Raw genomic sequence first — 23,115 nt, 5'->3', positions numbered from 1 at the left:
CTAGGTGTTGTATGGAAACAAATTTGACAATAAATTTCATTAAAAAATAAATAAATAAAAATCATCATCTAGTGACCCTTTCGTTTTTTGGATGAGGAAACTGAAATCTAGAGAGGTTAAGTGATTTGTTTGAGGTTTTAGGGCTAACTAATAGAAAATTAAACAGAAACCAGATCTGATTCCCAATCTTAGAATTTTTTTCTCTTAAAAAATGTTTTCAGCCTATTCCTGAGGAAAGCTAATTGAAAAAGAAATAATAATGTTCATAATTTTCATGCAGCATATCAGTGCTTTCATGCCTTAAAAATTAAGAAAAATTATCTACCTCTGTGTGGTACAAGATGGTCTTCAACTTCTGTTGTACCTCGAATTACTACCCACTATACTATTTATCCACGGGATAAAGACAAGCGATGGGAAGGTAAGTAATAATTTCTGTAGAAGAGTCAAGGCTTTTCTAAATACTTTGTATCGTTTTGTGGAGAGAAATATTTTTCATGATAGTATAAAATCATCTAATAGTATTTCATAGCTTTACCAACACTATCACATATTGATATTGAGATAAGCAAATATCTGCTAAGTTTATAGTAGTAAATCCCAAAGCCGAAAGTTGGCTTCTAGAACCTAAAGTAAGATCTACACTGGAAAAGAACCTAACAGAACGTCCAATTAATACAATAATATACTTAGTATAATTTTCATGCAAAGCAGAGGGGCAATTTCTATAAGTAACGCTTAGCATAGTATAGTATTTGTAACCCAGTATGTGATTTTTATCAGATCATGTTCATCGCAGAATTTTCATGTATTTTTTTAAACATTTTTTTCCTTCCAGGAGTGAACATGGAGAGGTTTGCGGAAGAAGCAGATGTGGTTATCGTTGGCGCAGGCCCCGCAGGACTCTCTGCAGCAGTCCGTCTAAAGCAGCTGGCTACTAAACATGAAAAGGACATCCGTGTGTGTCTCGTAGAGAAAGCTGCTCAAATAGGAGCTCATACTCTCTCAGGGGCCTGCCTGGATCCACGTGCTTTTGAAGAATTATTCCCAGACTGGAAGGAGAAGGGAGTATGAAAAATTGGTTTTTATACAAAGCATAATCTTTATTCTATCTCTATTTCCAAATTATAGAATATGGAAAACCCTTTTCACATAATTCTACCTGTTAGAGGATTATTATAGATAGGTATTTTTTTAACTTAAAAAGAATGAAAAAAATTGAGTCCTGTCAGATTTTGAGGGTATTTCCTAACTTGTTCCATAGGTGTTTATATCATTGTTCTTATTAAAGCTGTCAATTTCCTGGAACAGTGCAATATGTAAAGCCAAAGAGGATAGTCTAACCAAATGGTCTAAAGAAAGAAATTAACATGGCCTCTCATAACCTAAGCAGAAAGGGCACTGGTATGATACGTAGAGAACTGTGTTAGTTTTACTGCTTTCATAATTTGTAGGACCTTGGTTAAAATCTTACACTTTACATGTCTTAGTTTTTTCTTCTATAAGATGGGTTATGTTATATCTGCCAACATTAGAATATTCACTACCTGTGAATATACTTTGTAAAGGTCAAAAATTATATGGTTTCTGTATTATTTCTGTATGGAGTAAATTGAATTCCAAAATTTTCATCTATGTTTTTCTTTCTAAAACACCAAGCTCAGGGCACTGGGGTGACTCACTCAGTCAGTTAAGTGTCTGACTTGGGCTCAGGATGGTGAGTTCAAGCCCCACATCGGCCTGCTATCTGCGCAAAGCCCACTTTGGATCCTCTGTTTCCCTCACTGTCTGCCCATCCCTCGCTCTCGCACACTCTCCTGATCTCGCACGCTCTCCTGATCTCTCTCTCTCAAAAATAAATAAACACTAAAGAAAAGACTTTAAAATAAAAGACCAAGCTCCTTTAAACTAGAAATACTTTAGTTATACCTAATTAACTTCCTTTTTACAATATTGTATCAAAAATAGATCTCATTGAATTGCTATTGTATCAATTAGAAAAAGATTTTCTAAGCCCAACTGAGCAGATACAATCCATTACATACATGTTAATTGTCTGTATCCAAAGGAAAAATAAAATTTCTCTTCTGTTTTCATCAAGCAGGAAGTTACAACTTGGAGCAAGCACCTAGGCTAACCTCCCACAGAGAGAGGGAGACAGGAAGCCATGTCCAAGATGTCTCCAAGCCCCCCCCCCAACAAAGACATTTCTGGGATGTAAAACTGGCTTATTTAGGTTCTAAAAAGATTCCTAAACATCGCAAAGAGACAAAGAGGATTTATAGTTCCAAGTTTTCTAAAGGAAATGATGAAAGAAAAGTGAGGAAAGTAGTTCACTTTCCCTTTGACAGTTTTTTTTTTATTATTTCTATTTATCATTACAAATATGAACTAAAAATTTCCTTCTTTTTCCTTCTTTTGTTTTCAGGCTCCACTTAACACTCCCGTAACAGAAGACAGATTTGGAATTTTAACGGAGAAATACAGAATTCCAGTGCCAATTCTTCCAGGTAAGGTATGACAAATATTTGTAGTATCTTAGAATTCCATACGTGGAAGGAACTACATTTCATCTGGTGAAATCCCTTCCTCTTACAGATGAGAAAACTGAGGCCCAGAGATTTGAAGGACTTACCCAAAGTTATATAGCTAACTTGTAGTAAAACAAGAATAGAACCTGGTTCTTCGTCTTTATACTAGAACAATTGAGATAGCCTTGTAAGCCACTAAGAATTTTAATTTAGTGTTGTAATGTTTTTAATTTAGTGATTAGAATTTTTGCCAAAATTGTAGAAAATAAATGAAATTATGACCATTAGATAATGTGTATATTTACACAGAAATTATACATTGATTAGAATTTTTTAAATGTTTTATTTATTTTTTGGAAGAGAGAGCACAAGTGGGGAAGGGGCAGAGAGAGAGGGGGACAGAGGACCCGAAGCAGGCTCTGTGCTGACAGAAGCAAGCCCAATATGGGGCTCAAACTCACGAACCATGAGATCATGACCTGAGCCGAAGTCGGCCACTCAACTAACTGAGCCACCCAGGCACCCCTATATTGATTAGAATTTTTAAGTTAAGTATTTATGTATTTTATTTAGATATTTTATTGATAAAATGTCAGACTGATAAGCATATATTTGTAGGTCTTCCAATGAATAATCATGGCAATTACATTGTCCGCTTGGGACATTTAGTAAGCTGGATGGGAGAACAAGCAGAAGCCCTTGGTGTTGAAGTATACCCTGGTTATGCTGCTGCTGAGGTTTGTACAGCTTTATTTTGGTTTTAATATTTATAAGAATCTCTTTTCTTTTGAATATAAACCAAGGATAGTACAAATGTAAAGAAATAGATATTTTAGAAAAGCCATGGAATTTCAGAATTGTAAGATTAGAAGGAATCGTGAAAAGATCTAATCCAAAGAGTACTTGAATTCCTTATTTTGTACCTTCATCAAGTGATTGTCTAATTTACAACTGAACACCATCAGGAGTGAAATAATCTCTATCTGATGTTTGGATTGTTGATAATACTCTCTTATATTGAATAGAAATATATCTTCTGTTTCACACCATGTAGAACAAATCTGTGCCCTCTTCCAAGGACAGTTTTCCAATTATAATTATGCCCTCCTCTCTTCTTCCTCACTTTCACTCTGGTGTTTTTTCTTTCATAGGTTAAATATTCTCAGTTTTTTCAACCATAATGTTACATAGTTTGAGTTCCTTCAGTATTCCTCAGTGCCCTGAGATTCTTCCCTTTTTATCCTCTTTATAAAGCGGCACCCCAAATGAAAAAACTGCTTCAAGAGAAGAGCTGTTGCCTTCTTCATTCTGGAATCTGTTCTGTTTCTCTCAAAATAACTCTTTTGGCAAACATACCATACTATTGATTTGCACTGAGTGTTATTGGGGAAATGATTAAAAATGAAATCCCTTACTGGGGCTCCTGTGTAGCTCAGTTGGTTAAGCCTCTGACTCTTGATTTCTGCTCCAGTCATGATCTCAAAGTTCGTGAGTTCGAGCCCCACGTCAGGCTCTGCGATCACAGTACAGAGCCTGCCTGGGATTCTCTCTCTCCCCCTCTCTCTGCTCCTTCCCTACTCACGCTCTCTATCTCTCAAAATAAATAAAAATAGATAGATAGATAGATAGATAGATAAAACAAAATCTCCTACAAACCCAGAAAAATCTGTATAAGTTATAAAAAAAAGTTTTATTATTTAATGAGCATTAAACCAAGACTGCAATGCATGTCACAGGCAGTCTGCTAGGGAGATTGCCAAAACAGAAAGAAATATCATTCTCTCACATAGCCACACAGATACAATCCATTACATATAGTTTAAGTGTCTTTATCCAGAGGAAAAATAAAATTTCTTGTATCTTTTTGACAAGCAGGAAGTTATAACTTAGAACCAAGCACCTAGCCCAGACTCCCACAGAGACAGGGAAATAGGACACCATTCTCCATGGTGTTCACATTTCAAATATGTCTCCATATTTGGAGAAACACATTTCTGAGATGCAGATCTGACAGGAGTCTTAAATAAGACTTTTAAAAACATTCCTATATCTCAGAGAGACATAGAAAGGGTTTACAGCTAAGTTTTCTAAAGGAAAGAATTGGAAGAATCGGCAGGAGGGGGAGGGGAGTTCTTTTGTTTTCGGCCTCAGGGAAAATTGAAAAAAAAATTTTTTTAAGTTTTTTTATTCAGAGAGAGAAAACGAGCTGGGGAGGGGCAGAGAGAGAAGGGGACAGAGGATCCAAAGCCAGCTCTGTGCTGACAGCAGAGAGCCTGATGCAGGGCTTGAATTCACGAGCGAAGCTGTGAGATTATGACCTGAGCCAAAGTCAGACACTTAACTGACTGAGCCACCCAAGTGCCCCTCAAAAATTTTTTAAATTTATTTTTACCCTTACAATATGTAAGTCAAATAAAACATGTAAGTCCCTGTATTATACTTGGTGCTATACTAATTTTTGTTTTCCCAGCTCATATATATGCATTTGGGTTTTTAGACCCAAATGTGGGGTTTTGCATTTTCCTTATTAAAATATTCTTGACTGGGATCAGTGTAAAAGTCACACTTTGTAGAATCTATGATTTTTACTTTTTGTGAACAGACACACACATATACACATAGTCTCTTACACTTTTCTTCTTTTCCTCACTCCATTAAAGATCATCATCAATAGATTAATGATCTGTTTGTTGGGTTTCTTTGTACTCTGAGTCAGACTTCAGTTCTAGTTCAAAGCCACATTCTACAGTTGATTCATTTTTAGGGTAAGAAATAAAATATTTATATGTTTTTCTTTTCATATCCATTGCTGCTAATCCTTGTTTCATCTTTTCACACCTGTGCTTTCTGTGTGATTCTAGTGTACGTTTTGTACTTCCTTTCTCAAGAGCATTTTTCTCCATAGGGGAATCGGAAGCCAAGTAAGGGTTACAGAGGATTGATTGCTATTTCTCATTCTCAGAATTACCCTTTTGACCAGTTTTTGCCAATCCTTCTTGCTCCAGAAATAAACTTTGATCACCTTTGGGCTGTCTTGAGCCTCTTTCTGTTTTGTTTTGTGGTTTCATTTTCTTTGGTGTTTTTGTTTTTTTTTTTTTTTTTTTTGGTGGGGGGAGGGGGTCTTAGCTCATTTGGAACAGAGGCTTTCCTGACACTATTGTCTTCCCACCCACACTGATGGTCTTCATTTGTTACAGGCCCTGATTTCAGGTTCTGTATACGTGTTTTTGATATCTGATCTCTTCAGGGAGCTTTTTGTTTATTGTTACTGGTTTCTTTAGTGACCTCTGTAGTAGCTTACCACTTTTCTTCTTCAAAAAGTTGTGGCATTTCTTTCATTTCCAACTGTTAGAGCTGTGTTCTTTTATATGCTAGAAGGGAGTATCTTTAAAACATGTGTCTTTTTTTTTTTGCCTAAATGTTTTAAAGCCTATATTTCTGTAGTCTAGAGAACATGCTCACTTTCTTAAAAATCTAAGACTGTTTATTGTTTCTTTTCAAGGTGGTTGTGAATCCTAGGTGATAACAAAATATGTTTTCATTTTAGGTCCTTTTTCATGAAGATAGTAGTGTAAAGGGGATTGCCACTAACGATGTAGGGATACAAAAGGATGGTGCCCCAAAGGTAAACATCTTAACAGTTATGAGCTTAACAAACTGACAAACAAAACAAAGAAGAGAATCAACTTAAATGCAATAATTTAGTTTTGCTACAGAGTGTATGCTAATAGTGTGTGTTAGAGTATGATTAATGTGGGGGTGCCTGGGTGGCTCAGTCGGTTAAGTGTCCGACTTCAGCTCAGGTCACGATCTCACGGTCCGTGAGTTCGAGCCCCGCGTCGGGCTCTGGGCTGATGGCTCAGAGCCTGGAGCCTGCTTCCGATTCTGTGTCTCCCTCTCTCTCTGCCCCTCCCCTGTTCATGCTCTGTCTCTCTGTCTCAAAAATAAATAAACGTTAAAAAAAAAAAAAAAAGAATATGATTAATGTGGAATTTTTCTCTTGTTAAAAAATACAGAAGCAAAAAAAAAAAAAATACAGAAGCATTTTTGAACTATGACTTAGCTGTGACTTAGTCAAGCTAAGGCTTAGACAAGTCAATATAATGTGTTTAAGAATACTTTTTTAAAGAGAAAAACATGACTCGTACAAATATAAAACAAACATGTGACAGATTTTATTTTACTCATTAATAAATGACAGACTCAGTGAACAGTTCAAGGAGAATTCAAAAAACATACCCATGTGTAGGTCATCAGTAAACTGCATTGCCACTTCCACAATTTTCATTTCTATGGACAAGAGTCATTTGTATTACTATCAGTCATGTTGATAGAGTCTTTGACATGATTTTAATATCTTTTGGTAAATATTAAACTGATTGCTTTCCTTTCATTCAGATATAATCCTGGTTGGTTTTCAGGTTTTTACAACTTTTATTTTTTAATTTGCAAAGAAAAGCTCTAAGGGGATGGATCCATAAGATTCCCTGGAAAGGACAAGGAAAAAAAAAAACACATTGCTTTCCTGTAACAATAGGACAAAACACAAATTAACATCTCAATAAATTAATTTGTCAATTCATATTTATGTGTTTATTGTCTTAATTTCTCAACTAGATCATAAGCTCCATGAGGGCAGAGATCATGGAGGGTTACTCCAGTACCTACCGTATAGTACCAGGTAATATCAGGTCCTCAATAAATATTTGTTAATTTGGAATTTATCCTTCCTTCTGACATTCTTGAACAGAATTGGGAATCTTGTATTGAGTCTCCCTGCAGATGTTCCTGTTTCTTACTGCTTCCTGCCTAGAAATAAGCAAATGGCAAAGCTTTGGAGTCTTACCTACTTCATTGTTCTTCTAAGGGTTTGACCAGATTCATCAGAATTATATGAGGTCTGGGACTCAGTGTGTCCTATAGTAGGGCCCAAGAAGTTTTTTCTTTTTGTTTTTGGTTTGTTTTTAATGCTTATTTTTGAGAGTGCAAGGGAGGGGCAGAGAGAGAGACATAGGATTGGAAGCGGGCTCTGCACTCACAGCACCAGTATTGTAAGAATATATATATACGAGGGTGTATGTTTTATAAACATTGTTTTTGATCACAAATAAACTGGAAACAGAGTTAATGGTTATTATGCATTAGCAGAATAGGTGAATAAGCTATGGTATTTCCACATGGACTACTACTATACAGCCTTTAAAAAGAAAAATTTGAACTATACAGTGACTTGAAAAGATTTTCATGAAGTAGTATTGAGAAAAGATACAGAACAGTTTGTATTATATGATCTTATTTTTTGTAGAATAAGTCAAGAATCGAAAAATTTTAAGTGTATATGTATCTCAGAATATATGTATGTTTATGTATTTGGGTAAAACTGTACATACTAGATTGTTAATATGGTTTATGGATGAGGTATAATAAAAGGAAGCAGACAAGAACAAAATAAAAAGGTACTGAGTGAGAGTACTTATAGGATGTGTATGCAAGTGTAATATACATGATGCATTATTATGACACTAGTAAGTATTGCTCAAGAAAAAAAAGTTACCAGTAAGCATGTGAGAGATGTTCAGAATTTCCAGTAACCAAAGAAATTAGTTTATTGTTAAATTAATGAGATAATTCTTACCACTCAGACCGAAAATATTTAGCACCAAGTATATTCATGTAAGAAATGCTTTATAATAGTGAAACACACTGGAACGGTGTGATTGTCCCACTATTGAGAATTGTTTGAAAAATTAGGGGACTCTATTCAAGCATTAAAACTGAATGCTAGGGGCGCCTGGGTGGCGCAGTCGGTTAAGCGTCCGACTTCAGCCAGGTCACGATCTCGCGGTCTGTGAGTTCGAGCCCCGCGTCAGGCTCTGGGCTGATGGCTCGGAGCCTGGAGCCTGTTTCCAATTCTGTGTCTCCCTCTCTCTCTGCCCCTCCCCTGTTCATGCTCTGTCTCTCTCTGTCCCAAAAATAAATAAAAAAAAAAAAAAAACGTTGAAAAAAAGAAAAAAAAAAAAAAAAAAAAACTGAATGCTATAGGAGGACGCCTGGGTGGCTCAGTCAGTTAACTTTATCAAGACTCTTGATTTCAGCCTAGGCCATAATCTCACAGTTTGTGGGATCGAACCCCACATCATGCTTTGTGCTGACAGCACGGAGCCTGCTTGGGATTCTTTCTCTCCCTTTCTATGCCCCTCCCCCTGCTTGCTCTCTCTCTCCATCAAAATAAATAAATAAATAAATATTTTTTAAAAATGAATGCCTTATTTGGTGTATATTGCCTTAGACAAATCACTAACGTGAAAGCAGTTATAAAACAGTTTGTCAGTGTAAAACTACTATCTGTATGAATGTCTACACACACACATACATGCAAGCAAAATGAATAGAGAAATATCAGAAAAGATATGCTTCATAAGAGACTTTCCTGATTATTCTGTATTCCTTTATTAAGTAACTTTATTGAGTATCTACATTATGGTAGGTGTTAAGTGCAAAATATATACAGCAAAAAAGAAGTAAAGACTTTAATTGTATCTTTTTTTCTACTTGGAAAAAAATTTCAGTTTTATAATATACATTGAACAATAGAGGACAAGTATAATTAAAGTGAAAAACAAGTAGCTAAAGAGTATATTTGGTATGATTGTGTTAGAAGGATATAAATAGGCTCTGTATAATTTTTTATTCATGGAAATTTTCTGGGATGATTCACAAGAAAACTATTAACTGTTTTTTGCTTCAGATGATGAGACTGGAAAATTGAGCAGGGGGAAATGGCTTTTCACTTTTCACTTTATTTTCACTTGGAGAGAATTTTTTTAGCAGGAGATGCTTTATTTCCTTTTTAATTCTTATGCATTCATTCAGGTACTTTGGAAGTTATAAAGAAAAATACAACAGGGACACAGGATATATTATAACATTTTAAATTAGATTCCACTTACAGCACTAGCTAGTTTTATTTCTAGGGTTATGTATTTGTACTGTTTCTTCCATACCTGAATCATGGTTCAATTCAAAACTGACCAGACAACTGATGAATGGATGAAGAAATTGTGGTTTATATACATAATGGAATACTACTTGGCAATGAGAAAGAATGAAATATGGCCCTTTGTAGCAACGTGGATGGAACTGGAGAGTGTTAACGCTGAGTGAACTAAGTCATACAGAGAAAGACAGATACCATATGTTTTCACTCTTATGTGGATCCTAAGAAACTTAACAGAAGACCATGGGGGAGGGGAAGGAGAAAAAAAAAAGGTTAGAGAGGGAGGAAGCCAAAACATAAGAGACTCTTAAAAACTGAGAACAAACTGAGGTTTCATGGGGGTGGGAGGGAGGGGAAGGGAGGTGATGGGTATTGAGGAGGGCACCTTTTGGGATGAGCACTGGGTGTTGTATGGAAACCAATTTGACAATAAATTTCATATTAAAAAAAAACTGACTAGAATGTGAATATTTTTTAAATTGTCAAATGTTGCAATTTAACATTTTTGTTTTTTAGACAACATTTGAGCGAGGACTAGAACTACATGCCAAAGTTACAATTTTTGCAGAGGGTTGCCATGGACATCTAGCCAAGCAACTATATAAGAAGTTTGATTTGAGAGCCAATTGTGATCCCCAAACCTATGGAATTGGACTCAAGGAGGTATCCTGATTTGTTTTTTGTAATTTTCATTTTGAAACATGGAATTTAAACTTGTTTGTGTTGTTACGTAGTTTATAACATTGATATAATTTTATAGTTGTTATATTTTTCCTTGACTTGAGATGTTCATTATGACTAAAAAGATTTCAGATATTTTTTAAGGGGCTAGAAAGTACTGCTAACCAAATTCCATTATTATCTAAATTGTATCTACATATAATTGTTTTATCAAATGTTGCTTGAAGGGTGCCTGGGTGGCTCATTCGGTTAAGGATCTGACTGTTTCAGCTCAGGTCATGATCTCACAGTTCATGGAATCGAGCCCTGCATCGGGCTCTCCACTGACAGCCTAGAGCCTGCTTGGGATTCTCTCTCTCTGCCCCTTCCCTGCTTGTATTCTCTCTCTCAAAATAAATAACTAAATAAACTTTTTTTAAAAAATGTTGTTTGAAATCAAAGTCTTGAACTTAAATATTTTTTTAAGTTTATTTATTTGGGGAGAGAGAGGGAGCGAACGGGGGAGGGGCAGAGAGAGAAAGAATCCCAAAGCAGGCTCCACACTGTCAGTGCAGAGCCCATCGTGGGGCTCGGGCTCATAAACTGTGAGATCATGACGTGAGCCAAAATCAAGAGTCAGATGCTCAACCAACTGACCCACCCAGGCACCCCAAAAATACTTGTAATATTAATTTTTTTCATTATAATGCCATCTGCCCAAATAAGATTTGACCTGATACCCTATGCTGTTTGTAGGGTGACCGCATCTTACAAGACTTGTTTCTTCAAAATTGCACTGTGAAGATAATTTAGTTTATGAAATATATACTCAGCCATAGTATATTGATTTGAAACCTAAAATTTAATTAGGTTAAGTATTGTATATATTCTCAGTTTATCCGATCTCTGTTTTCCCAAACCTTGTGCTTATTAGAGTGTAAAAGATTAATTATAACCCTTTTGTTTAATTTTTTTTAGGGTAAAGCTCAGAAAGTTTCAAATTCCATATATAACTAGATTTATTGTGAGTAAAGGCTTAATTGTTTTGGTAGGTTGCAGATAGCACGTAACGTTATCTGATTTTTAAATAATATTTCAGATGGAAATTGTTTAAAATTAAAACGAACCATTCTGAAAATAGATGAGCAATTTTTTTTCATTTGGGGGGGTAGTGCAGGAAAGCATAAACTATATTATTGAAGAATAACATATGTAAAGCAACAGGTCTTAAGTGTACAGCTCAAGTAATTCTTGTAAGGTGAACACACCCATGTAACCACCAGCCAGATCAAGATACAGAACATTACCAGCACCCCAGAAGTTTTCCTCATCTCTTCAGGTGTTTCCTATAGACTTCATAACTTTTCTGACCAGTTTCCTTTAGTCCGGTTTATCATGCTGCAGTTTGATATAATTTTCTTTGATATGCAAAGTACTTTTTTTGTGTTTCTCAGTGTATTACTTTTTTTGTGTATTACAGTCTTTGACTTGAAACTTTCATAACTAAGACATAAAATTTGGCAAGTTGTATATATTGTGGTGATAGAAAATATTTAATACTCTAGGGCTTTTTTTTTTTAAGTTATGGATTATTGATGAAAAGAAGTGGAAACCTGGAAGAGTAGATCACACTGTTGGTTGGCCCTTGGACAGACATACTTATGGAGGCTCTTTCCTCTACCATTTAAATGAAGGTGAACCCCTGGTAGCTCTTGGTTTTGTGGTAAGTTACACGGCCAATATGGAAAATTCTGTTAGAGTCATTGGATCATCAGTGTTATGAAATGTGCAGCATGTAAAATGCTTTTTACTTAAAAAAAAAAAAAATGCTTTTCATTTAAAGGTCCCTTTCTAACTTTGTCAGTCTGTAAAGTGCTTGTGGCTATTACTGGCATTAGTCTATAGCTTTTTAAACACTATAAATATACTTTATATATACTTTAGGAATCATAGCTACTAAATGCCCAACACAATGCTAGATGCTTCACTGAGAATTCTAAGTTTCATAATAATCCTAAGAAGTAGGTGTGTCCTTATTTTACTGACAGGACACTGAAGTCCAAACAAGTTAAACAACTTTCTCAAATACACCCATGAAATGACAAGAGGCAGGATTCACACCCGAGTCTGTGTGACTTCAAAGCCCATTTTCCACTTAGGCATGCTGTCACTAAAAATGAAAGCAGCACTGGGTTTGAATCTATAACTTTTATTTATTTATTTTATTTTTTCAATATATGAAATTTATTGTCAAATTGGTTTCCATACAACACCCAGTGCTCATTCCAAAAGGTGCCCTCCTCAATATCCATCACCCATTCTCCCCTCCCTCCCACCCCCCATCAACCCTCAGTTTGTTCTCAGTTTTTAAGAGTCTCTTATGCTTTGGCTCTCTCCCACTCTAATCTCTTTTGTTTTTGTTTTTTTTTCCTTCCCCTCCCCCATGGGTTTCTGTTAAGTTTCTCAGGATCCACATAAGAGTGAAAACATATGGTATCTGTATTTCTCTGTATGGCTTATTTCACTTAGCATCACACTCTCCAGTTCCATCCATGTTGCTACAAAGGGCCATATTTCATTCTTTCTCATGGCCACGTAGTATTCCATTGTGTATATAAACCACAATTTCTTTATCCATTCATCAGTTGATGGACATTTCAGGTCTTTCCATAATTTGGCTATTCTTGAGAGTGCTGCTATAAACATTGGGGTACAAGTGCCCCTATGCATCAGCACTCCTGTATCCCTTGGGTCAATTCCTAGCAGTGCTACTGCTGGGTCATAGGGTAGGTCTATTTTTAATTTTCTGAGGAACCTCCACACTGTTTTCCAGAGTGGCTGCACCAGTTTGCATTCCCACCAACAGTGCAAGAGGGTTCCCATTTCTCCACATCCTCTCCAGCATCTATAGTCTCCTGATTTGTTCATTTTGGCCACTCTGACTGGCGTGAGGTGATATCTGAGTGTGGTTTTGATTTGTATTTCCCTGATGAGGAGCGACGTTGAGCATCTTTTCATGTGCCTGTTGGCCATCCGGATGTCTTCTTTAGAGAAGTGTCTATTCATGTTTTCTGCCCATTTCTTCACTGGGTTTTTTTTCAGGTGTGGAGTTTGGTGAGCTCTTTATAGATTTTGGATACTAGCCGTTTGTCCGATATGTCATTTGCAAATATCTTTTCCCATTCCGTTTGTTGCCTTGTAGTTTTGTTGGTTGTTTCCTTTGCTGTACAGAAGCTTTTTATCTTCATAAGGTCCCAGTAGTTCATTTTTGCTTTTAATTCCCTTGCCTTTGGGGATGTGTCAAGTAAGAAATTGCTACGACTGAGGTCAGAGAGGTCTTTTCCTGCTTTCTCCTCTAGGGTTTTGATGGTTTCCTGTCTCACATTCAGATCCTTTATCCATTTTGAGTTTATTTTTGTGAATGGTGTGAGAAAGTGTGAATGGTCTAGTTTCAATCTTCTGCATGTTGCTGTCCAGTTCTCCCAGCACCATTTGTTAAAGAGACTGTCTTTTTTCCATTGGATCTTCTTTCCTGCTTTGTCAAAGATTAGTTGGCCATACGTTTGTGGGTCTAGTTCTGGGGTTTCTATTCCATTCCTTTGGTCTATGTGTCTGTTTTTGTGCCAAAACCATGCTGTCTTGATGATTACAGCTTTGTAGTAGAGGCTAAAGTCTGGGATTGTGATGCCTCCTGCTTTGGTCTTCTTCAAAATTACTTTGGCTATTCGGGGTCTTTTGTGGTTCCATACAAATTTTAGGATTGCTTGTTCTAGCTTCGAGAAGAATGCTGGTGCAATTTTGATTGGGATTGCATTGAATGTGTAGATAGCTTTGGATAGTATTGACATTTTAATAATATTTATTCTTCCAATCCATGAGCACGGAATGTTTTTCCATTTCTTTATATCTTCTTCAGTTTCCTTCATAAGCTTTCTATAGTTTTCAGCATATAGATCTTTTACATCTTTGGTTAGATTTATCCTTAGGTATTTTATGCTTCTTGGTGCAATTGTGAATGGGATCAGTTTCTTTATTTGTCTTTCTGTTGCTTCATTATTAGTGTATAAGAATGCAACTGATTTCTGTACATTGATTTTGTATCCTGCAACTTTGCTAAATTCATGTATCAGTTCTAGCAGACTTCTGGTGGAGTCTGTTGGATTTTCCATGTATAATATCATGTCATCCTCTTCCGTGGACCTCTCGTCTACGCTTGGCTCCAGAGAATACGTTCTGCTAGTCTTCTGGCGATTTTCTGGGTTATTTAGGCAGGTGTAGGTGGAATCTAAGTGATCAGCAGGACGCGGTGAACCCAGCGTCCTCTTACGCCGCCATCTTCCCCTCAAAAAAATCTATAACTTTAAATGTAAGCATTTTCTCCCTTTTTGACCACTTATGTCTTTGCGGTAAATTACATCTTGAACCTTGCAAGGAATGGAAAAAATAAAGTTACTGCGCCTTGCAGTTGGTCGCAACTTTATAATTTAATGTCATAATTAGACTTGTATGTGATACATTAAATTTTTGCATTATTGGTGTTTTTTGACAGATAGCCAAGTGTTCAGTATATCATTTTTGTGTAGTTATTCCAGTGACTTAATTTTTTGAGAGCAAAAAAGTTTTGGGTATTAATTTTAGCATTTTGATAATGCCTTGTAAAATGTAGCCTCTAATATTTCTTGTCTTCTTTTTTTCTAAGTATGATTACATTCTGTTTCTTCATTTGTGCCTTAGTAGCACCACATATAGTTTATTAGTTTATTACCAGAGTGGGTATTGATACATGAAAAATAATTACAGCTCCTTTCGTAGAAACATAATGTTAGCCACTTAGCTACAAATACTTTTCTAATTTGAACTTTTATTTACAGAGCACAAAGATTTATTAATATGGTCTACCTTTTTAAAGTTTGGCCAAATACAAACACATGGTATCCTTTTGTTTACCCTTTCTTTTCCAAACAGATTTTATTCAGTTAGGTTTGAGTTACTGCCTATAGTTCTCCAAGTATTATTGAGCACAAGAAACTTAATGCTTTCTCATAAATATTGCTCACATTTTAGTTTGATATAATTTGAAATAAAAATGTCTATATAAATTTACTAAATTTAAATATAAAAATTTTAAGGTTGGTCTAGACTACCAGAATCCATATCTGAGCCCATTTAGAGAGTTCCAGAGGTGGAAACACCATCCCAGCATTCAGCCGACATTGGAAGGTGGAAAAAGAATTGCATATGGAGCCAGAGCTCTGAATGAAGGTGGCTTTCAGGTAACAAAATTTTTTATTTATTTCTGTATTATAAAGTAAACATTGAAAATATAATGTAACAAATTTAGATAAAGAATAGAAAATTATAGAAAGAAACTTTTAAGCAGAGCATCTAGTGTTTATAAAACTGTGTCACACCATAGTTTAAATTAAATTACACTGTGAGTTTAGTTTTAAGAATATATTGATTTCTTGAGATAAATTTATAGGCTTCTTGTTGGTTGCTTGGTTTTTAACCCGAAAATTAAAACTATATGATCCAAGATATTTTCCATTACTCCTTAGCAGCAAGGAAACAAAGACAGATTTAGTTTTCCACAAAGGTAGTTAATTAATCCCAACTACCTAATAACAGTCATGCCTTTTAGGTGGCCTCTGTCAAGATTTTACCCTGAATTGTTCTATTTTAGTATATGTTCAAAATAAACCTTACCAAATGCAGTTAATGTATTAATTATATATAAACAATGAAATAAGCAATAATAAAAGCTGTTAGTACTATTGTAAAAATATTAAACATGTAAGATGATCTTAAAAATTAGCTCTAAAATCTATACCAAGGGATTTGAAGCAAGTTACATATTTTCTCTGGTTTTATGGGATCATGTGTAAAATGAAGATGATCCCTTCTGTCTCTAATATTCTAGGAATCTAGAACTATCTTAGAGATTGGACATTTTTTTTTGTTTTTAATTCTGTTGTAAAAGTAACAGATAATAGAAAATGGGGGGAGGGGCGCCTGGGTGGCTCAGTTGGTTGAGCATCCAACTGGGCTCAGGTCATGATCTCATGGTTCGGGAGTTTGATCCCTGTGTCGGGCTCTGACAGCTCAGAACCTGGAGCCTGCTTCAGATTCTGTGTCTCCCTCTCTCTCTGCTCCTTCCCTGCTCACACTCTGTCTCTCTCTCTCAAAAATAAATAAATATAAAAAATTAAAAAAAAAAGAAAATGGGTGATGAGTAACTTAACCTTTAAAATGAAGTTCTAAATATTTTGTTACTATAACAATAATTCATAAAGTCCAGTAAAATCAGAGCTAAATTATAAATATAATCATTAGAATCTTAAAATAACAGTGTCCCTGTTGCTATGGAATTATTTTCATGAATAATTTTGTTTCTAGAGTAGTAATTCATTTGCAACAAATATTTATTAAGTTGTATTACTATGTTCAACCCCATTCAGCTCTTTTGCATATTGTCCATAATACCTGTCAATTTAATTCTACTCATTTTTATAGTATGAAGTTTCCAGTATATTTAATAGGACATCATCAGATTTGTATTTAAAAACATATGGCCTTGTGTATTTCAGCCTCTCAGATGATTTTTTTTAGATTGGCGAGAAGAGTTGACCACGCACACACACATACATTTTACTTAAATTTTCTGATTTAATTAAAGATTCAGAAACTTTTCCAGTAAAATTTTAAAGAACCTTAAGAAGCAATAATTTGGAAAATTCAATTTTGTTTATTTTGAGCTAACAAATATGATAAGATTTCCCCACCCCTTTTTTTTTTAATCATACTTATTTTATAACTGGAAGTTTGTACCTTTTAATCCACTTCACATATTTTGCCCTCCCCTCACTTGCCTCCCCTCTGGCAATCACCAGTTTGTTCTCTTTATAAATGAGGTAGTTTCTGTGTACATGACTTTATTTCTCTTTTTTTTTAGTCTGTACTAAAACTTACCTTTTCTGGACAGTTTCCAACCTTGTGGTTTCATGTCCCAGAATACAGCCTTTCCCAGTGCAACTTTTCCTGTCCATAGTTCCTTGACCAGATTCCTAACTGCCAGTAACACTGCCCATACAGTGTAGGATCCTCACAGGATTTAAAAATCCATTTTGCTTGGGGCACCTGGGTGGCTCTGTCAGTTAAGCTTCTGACTTCAGCTCAGGTCATGATCTCACAGTTCGTGGGTTCAGGCCCTACGTCAGGCTCTGCACTGACAGTTCAGAGCCTGGAGCCTGCTTCGGATTCTGTCTCTCTCTCTCTCTCTCTCTCTCTCTCTCTCTCTGTCTCTCTCTCTCTCTGCTCCTCCCCCACTTGTGCTCTTTCTCTCTCAAAACTAAACATTTTTTAAAAATTAAAAAAATAAAAATCATTTTGCTTGGACCATAAGATTTTTATTCTTCGCACTTAAGCACCATTTTGGAAGAACTGGCACTAACAATCCATGCCCTTTTATAAACTTCACACAGTCTTCTGGTTCTTAAATCAAACTTAGTGTTGGCAAGGCCAAAGTCCTATTTAAGAAAAGTGTCATTATCCAAATTACTAACGGTTATCTCTTTTCAGCTAGTAATATTCAGCTAGTAATATCCTTTCCCCCTCTTGTCTATTTTGTGATCCTGATTTCAGGCTCTTTTATCTAGGTGGTTCTGATACTGAATTCGGTCTGAGAACTATAATCATAAATTCGTTCCCTACATGTACTGTGAAAGGATCTGAACCCTGATCTGTCTGATACCAGCATTCCCTCTGCCCTCCAGCTTCTCTTCTCACCACCTCTCCCTCATAGTGAGAATTCTGTAATTGATAGTAGCTGTGGCCACGGATCTTGCAGCTGATGGCACTGGTTTCCCTGTTTATCCTTCTCCCTCTGTGTCCCTTTTGGCACCATCAGCCAAACTCTTACCACCCACCACTTTCTCAACACAGACTTGTGGCTTACTTTAGGAAGCCCTTAAAGAAGAAAAAATACAGAAGGAGGAAACTCTGCATTGGTCCTCTCTTCTTTCATTTTCAAACTATAGTTAGAATACATTTTCTCATGCAATCTAATTTAGCCACTACATTGTAGGGTATATATAAGCTTTTACTGAGTAACCCAAATAACAGCACTACCTTTTATTACATTGTTTTTCATGAGAAATATATACTAAGGCCCAGACAACTGTCTTAAAATTTGGTGGGTGGGGGAGCGCCTGGGTGGTTCAGTTGGTTAAGTGTCCGACTTGATTTCAGCTCAGGTCATGATCTCACAGTCTGTGAGACTGAGCCCTGTGTCAGGATCTGTGCTGACAGTGCAGATCCTGCTTGAGATTCTCTGTCCCTCTGTCTCTGCCCCTCTCCCCAACTTGTGCTCTCACTCTCTCAAAAAAATAAACTTCATAAATAAAGTAAATAAATAAATAAAATTTATTTTGGAAATTCAACTTATTCTTAACTTAATTAAAATATATCTTTAAAGTAGTAGCTAATTGTCACGATACCATGATCAGAACCTAAGTTTCCATCTCTAGATATCAAAGTAAAATAAAACAGGGATATAGAGTTAACATCGTTTGTAAATCATGTTACCAAGAATGTATGTAAAAGCAAATTACAATTTCTATAATAGTTGTTTAAGTTTACAGAGTATTTTTAGATGTGGATATGTGAAAATAAAAATGTATGTTAATTTCTGGTTGTAAATCTGTCTCATGTAGGTTAGTCAGGGGGCAGAAGAGGAAGAAGTCCTAGAAAAGTAGTAATAGTCTAACCCTCATTCTTAAAAAGGAGGGGGGGGGGGTGGTTGGAAACTGCTCTTATTCTGATTTTTTCCTTCAAATTTTTCCCTATAGCTTTAGAAGACTTTAAGAGAATATAATTTGTAATGTTGTTCTGCTTGTTTAATTTGAACTAAAAATGCACTTTGAATGTTTCTTTCCTTCAGTCTATACCAAAGCTCACCTTTCCTGGTGGTTTACTAATTGGTTGTAGCCCTGGTTTCATGAATGTTCCCAAGATCAAAGGTTCCCACACAGCAATGAAAAGTGGAATTTTGGCAGCAGAATCTATTTTTAATCAACTAACTGGTGAAAATCTCCAATCAAAGACAATAGGTAAGAAATTCCTATTTAAAGCATAGAAAATTGTCAAGGTCTTCATTGAGATATTAAAAAGAATCTTTTTAGACATACACTTAGTATACAGATAAAGAATGAAAATAAATACAATTAAAAATCTTGAGGTCTTTTTTATGCATATTTCAACCGATATTTAAAAGATATATATTGTATCTGTCCCTTTACACAAAGCACTCAAATGTGTGCTGTGCGAAGAAAACTAACCTCAGTAATTAGATTTTTCCAGCAATGTTGTGTTTTATTCAGATCAAAAGTAGAATAGTACCAATGATGTCTCACCTACTTAGAAATGATTTCAAGTTTGGGGTGCCTCACTGGCTCAGTTGGTACAGCATGCTGTTCTTGATCTCGGGGTTGTGAGTGCAGAGATTGGTCAAATAAACTTAAAAAATTTTTTTCTTAATTTGAAAGAAGAAATGACTTCAAGTTCGACAGTACTGCATTCTGTTTCATGTATGTAATATACACACTAAGATACCTCACAAATACTGAAGTGTCTTCAATCTGAAAACACAACAGCTTTGCACACTGCAGAACCCAGGAGCACCTTTTCCTTTGCAGGCTTTGCCTTCTGCGGTGGTGGAGAGGAAGAGTGAACACTGAAACCTCTGTAAACCCTTAATCTATGAAGACCCTTTAATAGTTCTCAATTTTTCTCAAAAGCCTCAGCTTTCTTACTCTTCTGATTTCATCTCTTTTTACTCTCCATTCCAGCCACACTGGCTTCTTTACTATTCCTGAAACATGCCAAGCATGTTCCCATCTCATGGTCTTTACTCATGGCTAACTCCCTCTCTGCCTTCACCTTTGCTCAAATGTCAAACTCGCATTCATAATGGCCTTACATTCACCATACCAGTTAATTTGCAACACACACAGAGCGCTCCCAACACCGCCCCTCCACACACACACACACACACACACATACACACACGCCGTGTTTTTTATATAGTATTCTCCCCCTTTTGGGAAGATACTTATTATCAACTTTATCTCCTGCCTCTTGCAGAGAATGCTTCAGCAGAGCAGGGACTTTGTTCATTATGAATCCCAAATACTTGGCATATAGTAGCAACTCAACGGATATTTGATAAATAAACCTTATTCCTTAGAATTCCAAATAACAAGTGCTCCTCCAAGTAGAAGTATGAAACCTGATTATGCCTTCAAGTATCTTTGTAGAACTGGAGGCCTAGGATGTGGAAGAGGAAGGAGATAGATAGAACATAGAAAAGGCAAGAAGCTACTTCAAGGAGAACAGAATAGATAAGGAGTGGAATTGTTGAGCAGTGGAACTTTTTTCCTAATTTTCTTGCCAAGTTATCTTTCCTTATTGGGACCACCAGCCATACTTTCACCTTCTTGACACACAGTACCAGCACATAGATGGTACTGAAGCAAGTAGATCACCAAAGACTAGATTGAGGATGACAGCCTGAGGGAAGGGAATGGAGCCAGAAGAGGCAACATTGTGACAGGGAAGTGTATAGTCACTATGGAGTTTGTGACAGTTAAGAAGAACCAGTTAAATGCATGCAGCAAGTTTTAGGTATTGTTATAATTTCCTAGGGCTGCCACAATAAACTACCACAAACCAGGCTGCTTAAAACAACAGGAATTTATTCTGAGTTCTCTAGGCATTGATGGGACCTTACTCTGCTGCCTCTAGTCTTCTCACCCCTCCCAGCTTTCTGATCGTTCCAGACATTCCTTGGCTTGTGGCAGAGTAACTCTGATCTCTGCCTCCATCTTCACCTCTCTTCCATGTGCATAAGGACACCAGTCGATGGATGAAGGACCCACTCTATTCCAATATGACCTCGACTAATTACATCTGCAGTGACCTTATTCTGACCCATCCTGAGATCCTGGGGGTTAGGACTTCAAAATAATCTTTTTTTTTGGGGTGGGGGGGGGGGGACACAATTCAACTTGTAACAGGTGGAAGTGTTTCATTTAATCAGTTATAAAATGCCTCACTTTTATAGTAGCATGAACTTTGTAAGTAACCATTTCAGGTTCATTCAGTTTTGAAATGGATTTTCTGTGCTACTAGTTTAAGAAATCAAATGTCTTACTGCCTGTTAACAACATATATCAAATGGTTGTCTTTTTTGGAAGATGCCAACATTTACACAGGAAAGATTCTTCAGATGTGGTCTCACATGACCACCTGTTTAAATTTACTTAAGATTCACTCATCAAGTATTTCAGCAGCAAAATACCTTCATGATAAAGCATTTTAACTCCTTGAGGTGATTTGACACTTAACACTTCATGTTTTTAATAAAAGGACTCCATGTAACTGAGTATGAGGACAATTTGAAGAAATCATGGGTGTGGAGCGAGCTATATTCTGTTAGAAATATAAGACCATCCTGCCATGGAATATTGGGTGTATATGGAGGGATGATTTACACTGGAATCTTTTACTGGATATTTAGAGGAATGGAGCCATGGACTCTAAAACATAAAGGTAATTCCAACATACTTGAGTATGAGTATTAAAATCATTAGCTGCTCATGAATGGGGGGCACCTAGTTGGCTCATTTGGTAGAGCATGTGACTCTTGATCTTGGGGTCATGAGTTCTAGCCCCATGATGGGGGTAGAGCTTACCTTTAAAAAAATTTTTTTTAACCTCATGAATGTAATCCATTAAGTAGTAGAGAAAGTAAATTTAACGTTTTGAACTTGTCTTAGTAGAGAAATAATGAACTCAGTATTTTTAATAGTGTATTGTTACCGTAAGAGGGTTAAAGTTTTATTTCTTTGGTAGGGTATTTTCAAGTTTTCATAAAAATGTTTGATAAAGTACTTTTATATTAGTGTTTTATTTTTATTAAACATCTTTCTCAAAATGGTTTAAGGTTCTGACTCTGATCAGCTCAAGCCAGCCAAGGACTGCACACCTATTGAGTATCCAAAACCTGATGGACAGATCAGCTTTGACCTTTTGTCATCTGTGGCCCTAAGTGGTACTAATCATGAACATGACCAGCCAGCACATTTAACCTTAAAGGATGACAGTATTCCTGTAAACAGAAATCTGTCAATATATGATGGACCAGAACAGCGATTTTGCCCTGCAGGTCAGTAATGTGATTTCCATCCATTCCTAAAACACAAATATTTGTTTTAACCATGTTGGTAATAGACTTCCATTACCATTGGAAGTCTACCATTTTCATTGCATGGAAATTGTAAATGACCCCCTACATCCAGCTTCCTTTAGAAAGCTCATTTTTATGGTTCTTATTCTATCAGTGCTGAAATAATAAGGATTTTTTGGTAAGCCTAATTCAGATGACAGTTGTCAAAAAAACTTTTCCCTTTCTATCCTCAGACCAAGATAAGGATTATGGAACACCAAAGAATACTCTTTCCATGTTCACAGGACTTAAAATCATTTCTGTCCTGGCTGCTCCTACACACACATACACAGAGAGTATATATACTAAAATACTAGGGTATAGCCACATTCAGCTCAAATGGTCCCAGACATTAAATTCATCATGAATACTGTATCCTTTAGTGTGAACTTTCAATGAGAATTGTAATAGGAATTGGGTCTCAAATGATATGGTAGAATAGTATGTAGATATATGAAAATTAGTACATTCTGGAGGGACTAGAATTTGAATATAAGCTCTCTGAGGGCAGGCACCCCAACTGTCTTTTGACTTTACTTTTAAATAATTTCTGTCATCACACTGGTTTTAAACTCTTCAAGGGGAAGGACTGGATGTAATTTGTCTTTTCAGTTGTAGCACACATATAACATTGGAGCTCAAAA

General features: G+C 36.1%; 1 protein-coding gene across 2 annotated transcripts in view; it reads left to right on the top strand.

Moving 5' to 3' along the window:
• The window catches only part of ETFDH (electron transfer flavoprotein dehydrogenase), a 34,499-nt gene that overhangs the window by 8,824 nt on the left and 2,560 nt on the right, over positions 1-23,115 (top strand). For both annotated transcript variants that reach the window (XM_042935180.1, XM_042935179.1), the window contains 11 exons: positions 281-421; positions 839-1,068; positions 2,429-2,510; positions 3,150-3,268; positions 6,079-6,156; positions 10,045-10,191; positions 11,771-11,911; positions 15,318-15,461; positions 19,127-19,295; positions 21,613-21,795; positions 22,190-22,411. In XM_042935180.1, the coding sequence (XP_042791114.1) occupies positions 281-421; positions 839-1,068; positions 2,429-2,510; positions 3,150-3,268; positions 6,079-6,156; positions 10,045-10,191; positions 11,771-11,911; positions 15,318-15,461; positions 19,127-19,295; positions 21,613-21,795; positions 22,190-22,411 (1,656 nt within the window). The remainder of the gene's footprint in view (positions 1-280; positions 422-838; positions 1,069-2,428; positions 2,511-3,149; positions 3,269-6,078; positions 6,157-10,044; positions 10,192-11,770; positions 11,912-15,317; positions 15,462-19,126; positions 19,296-21,612; positions 21,796-22,189; positions 22,412-23,115) is intronic.

Source organism: Panthera leo, chromosome B1 (genome assembly GCF_018350215.1).
Source record: "Panthera leo isolate Ple1 chromosome B1, P.leo_Ple1_pat1.1, whole genome shotgun sequence".
NCBI classification, from domain to species: Eukaryota; Metazoa; Chordata; class Mammalia; order Carnivora; family Felidae; genus Panthera; species Panthera leo.
Note: the sequence above shows the minus strand (reverse complement) of the source record. Positions and strands in the feature narration are given on the sequence as shown.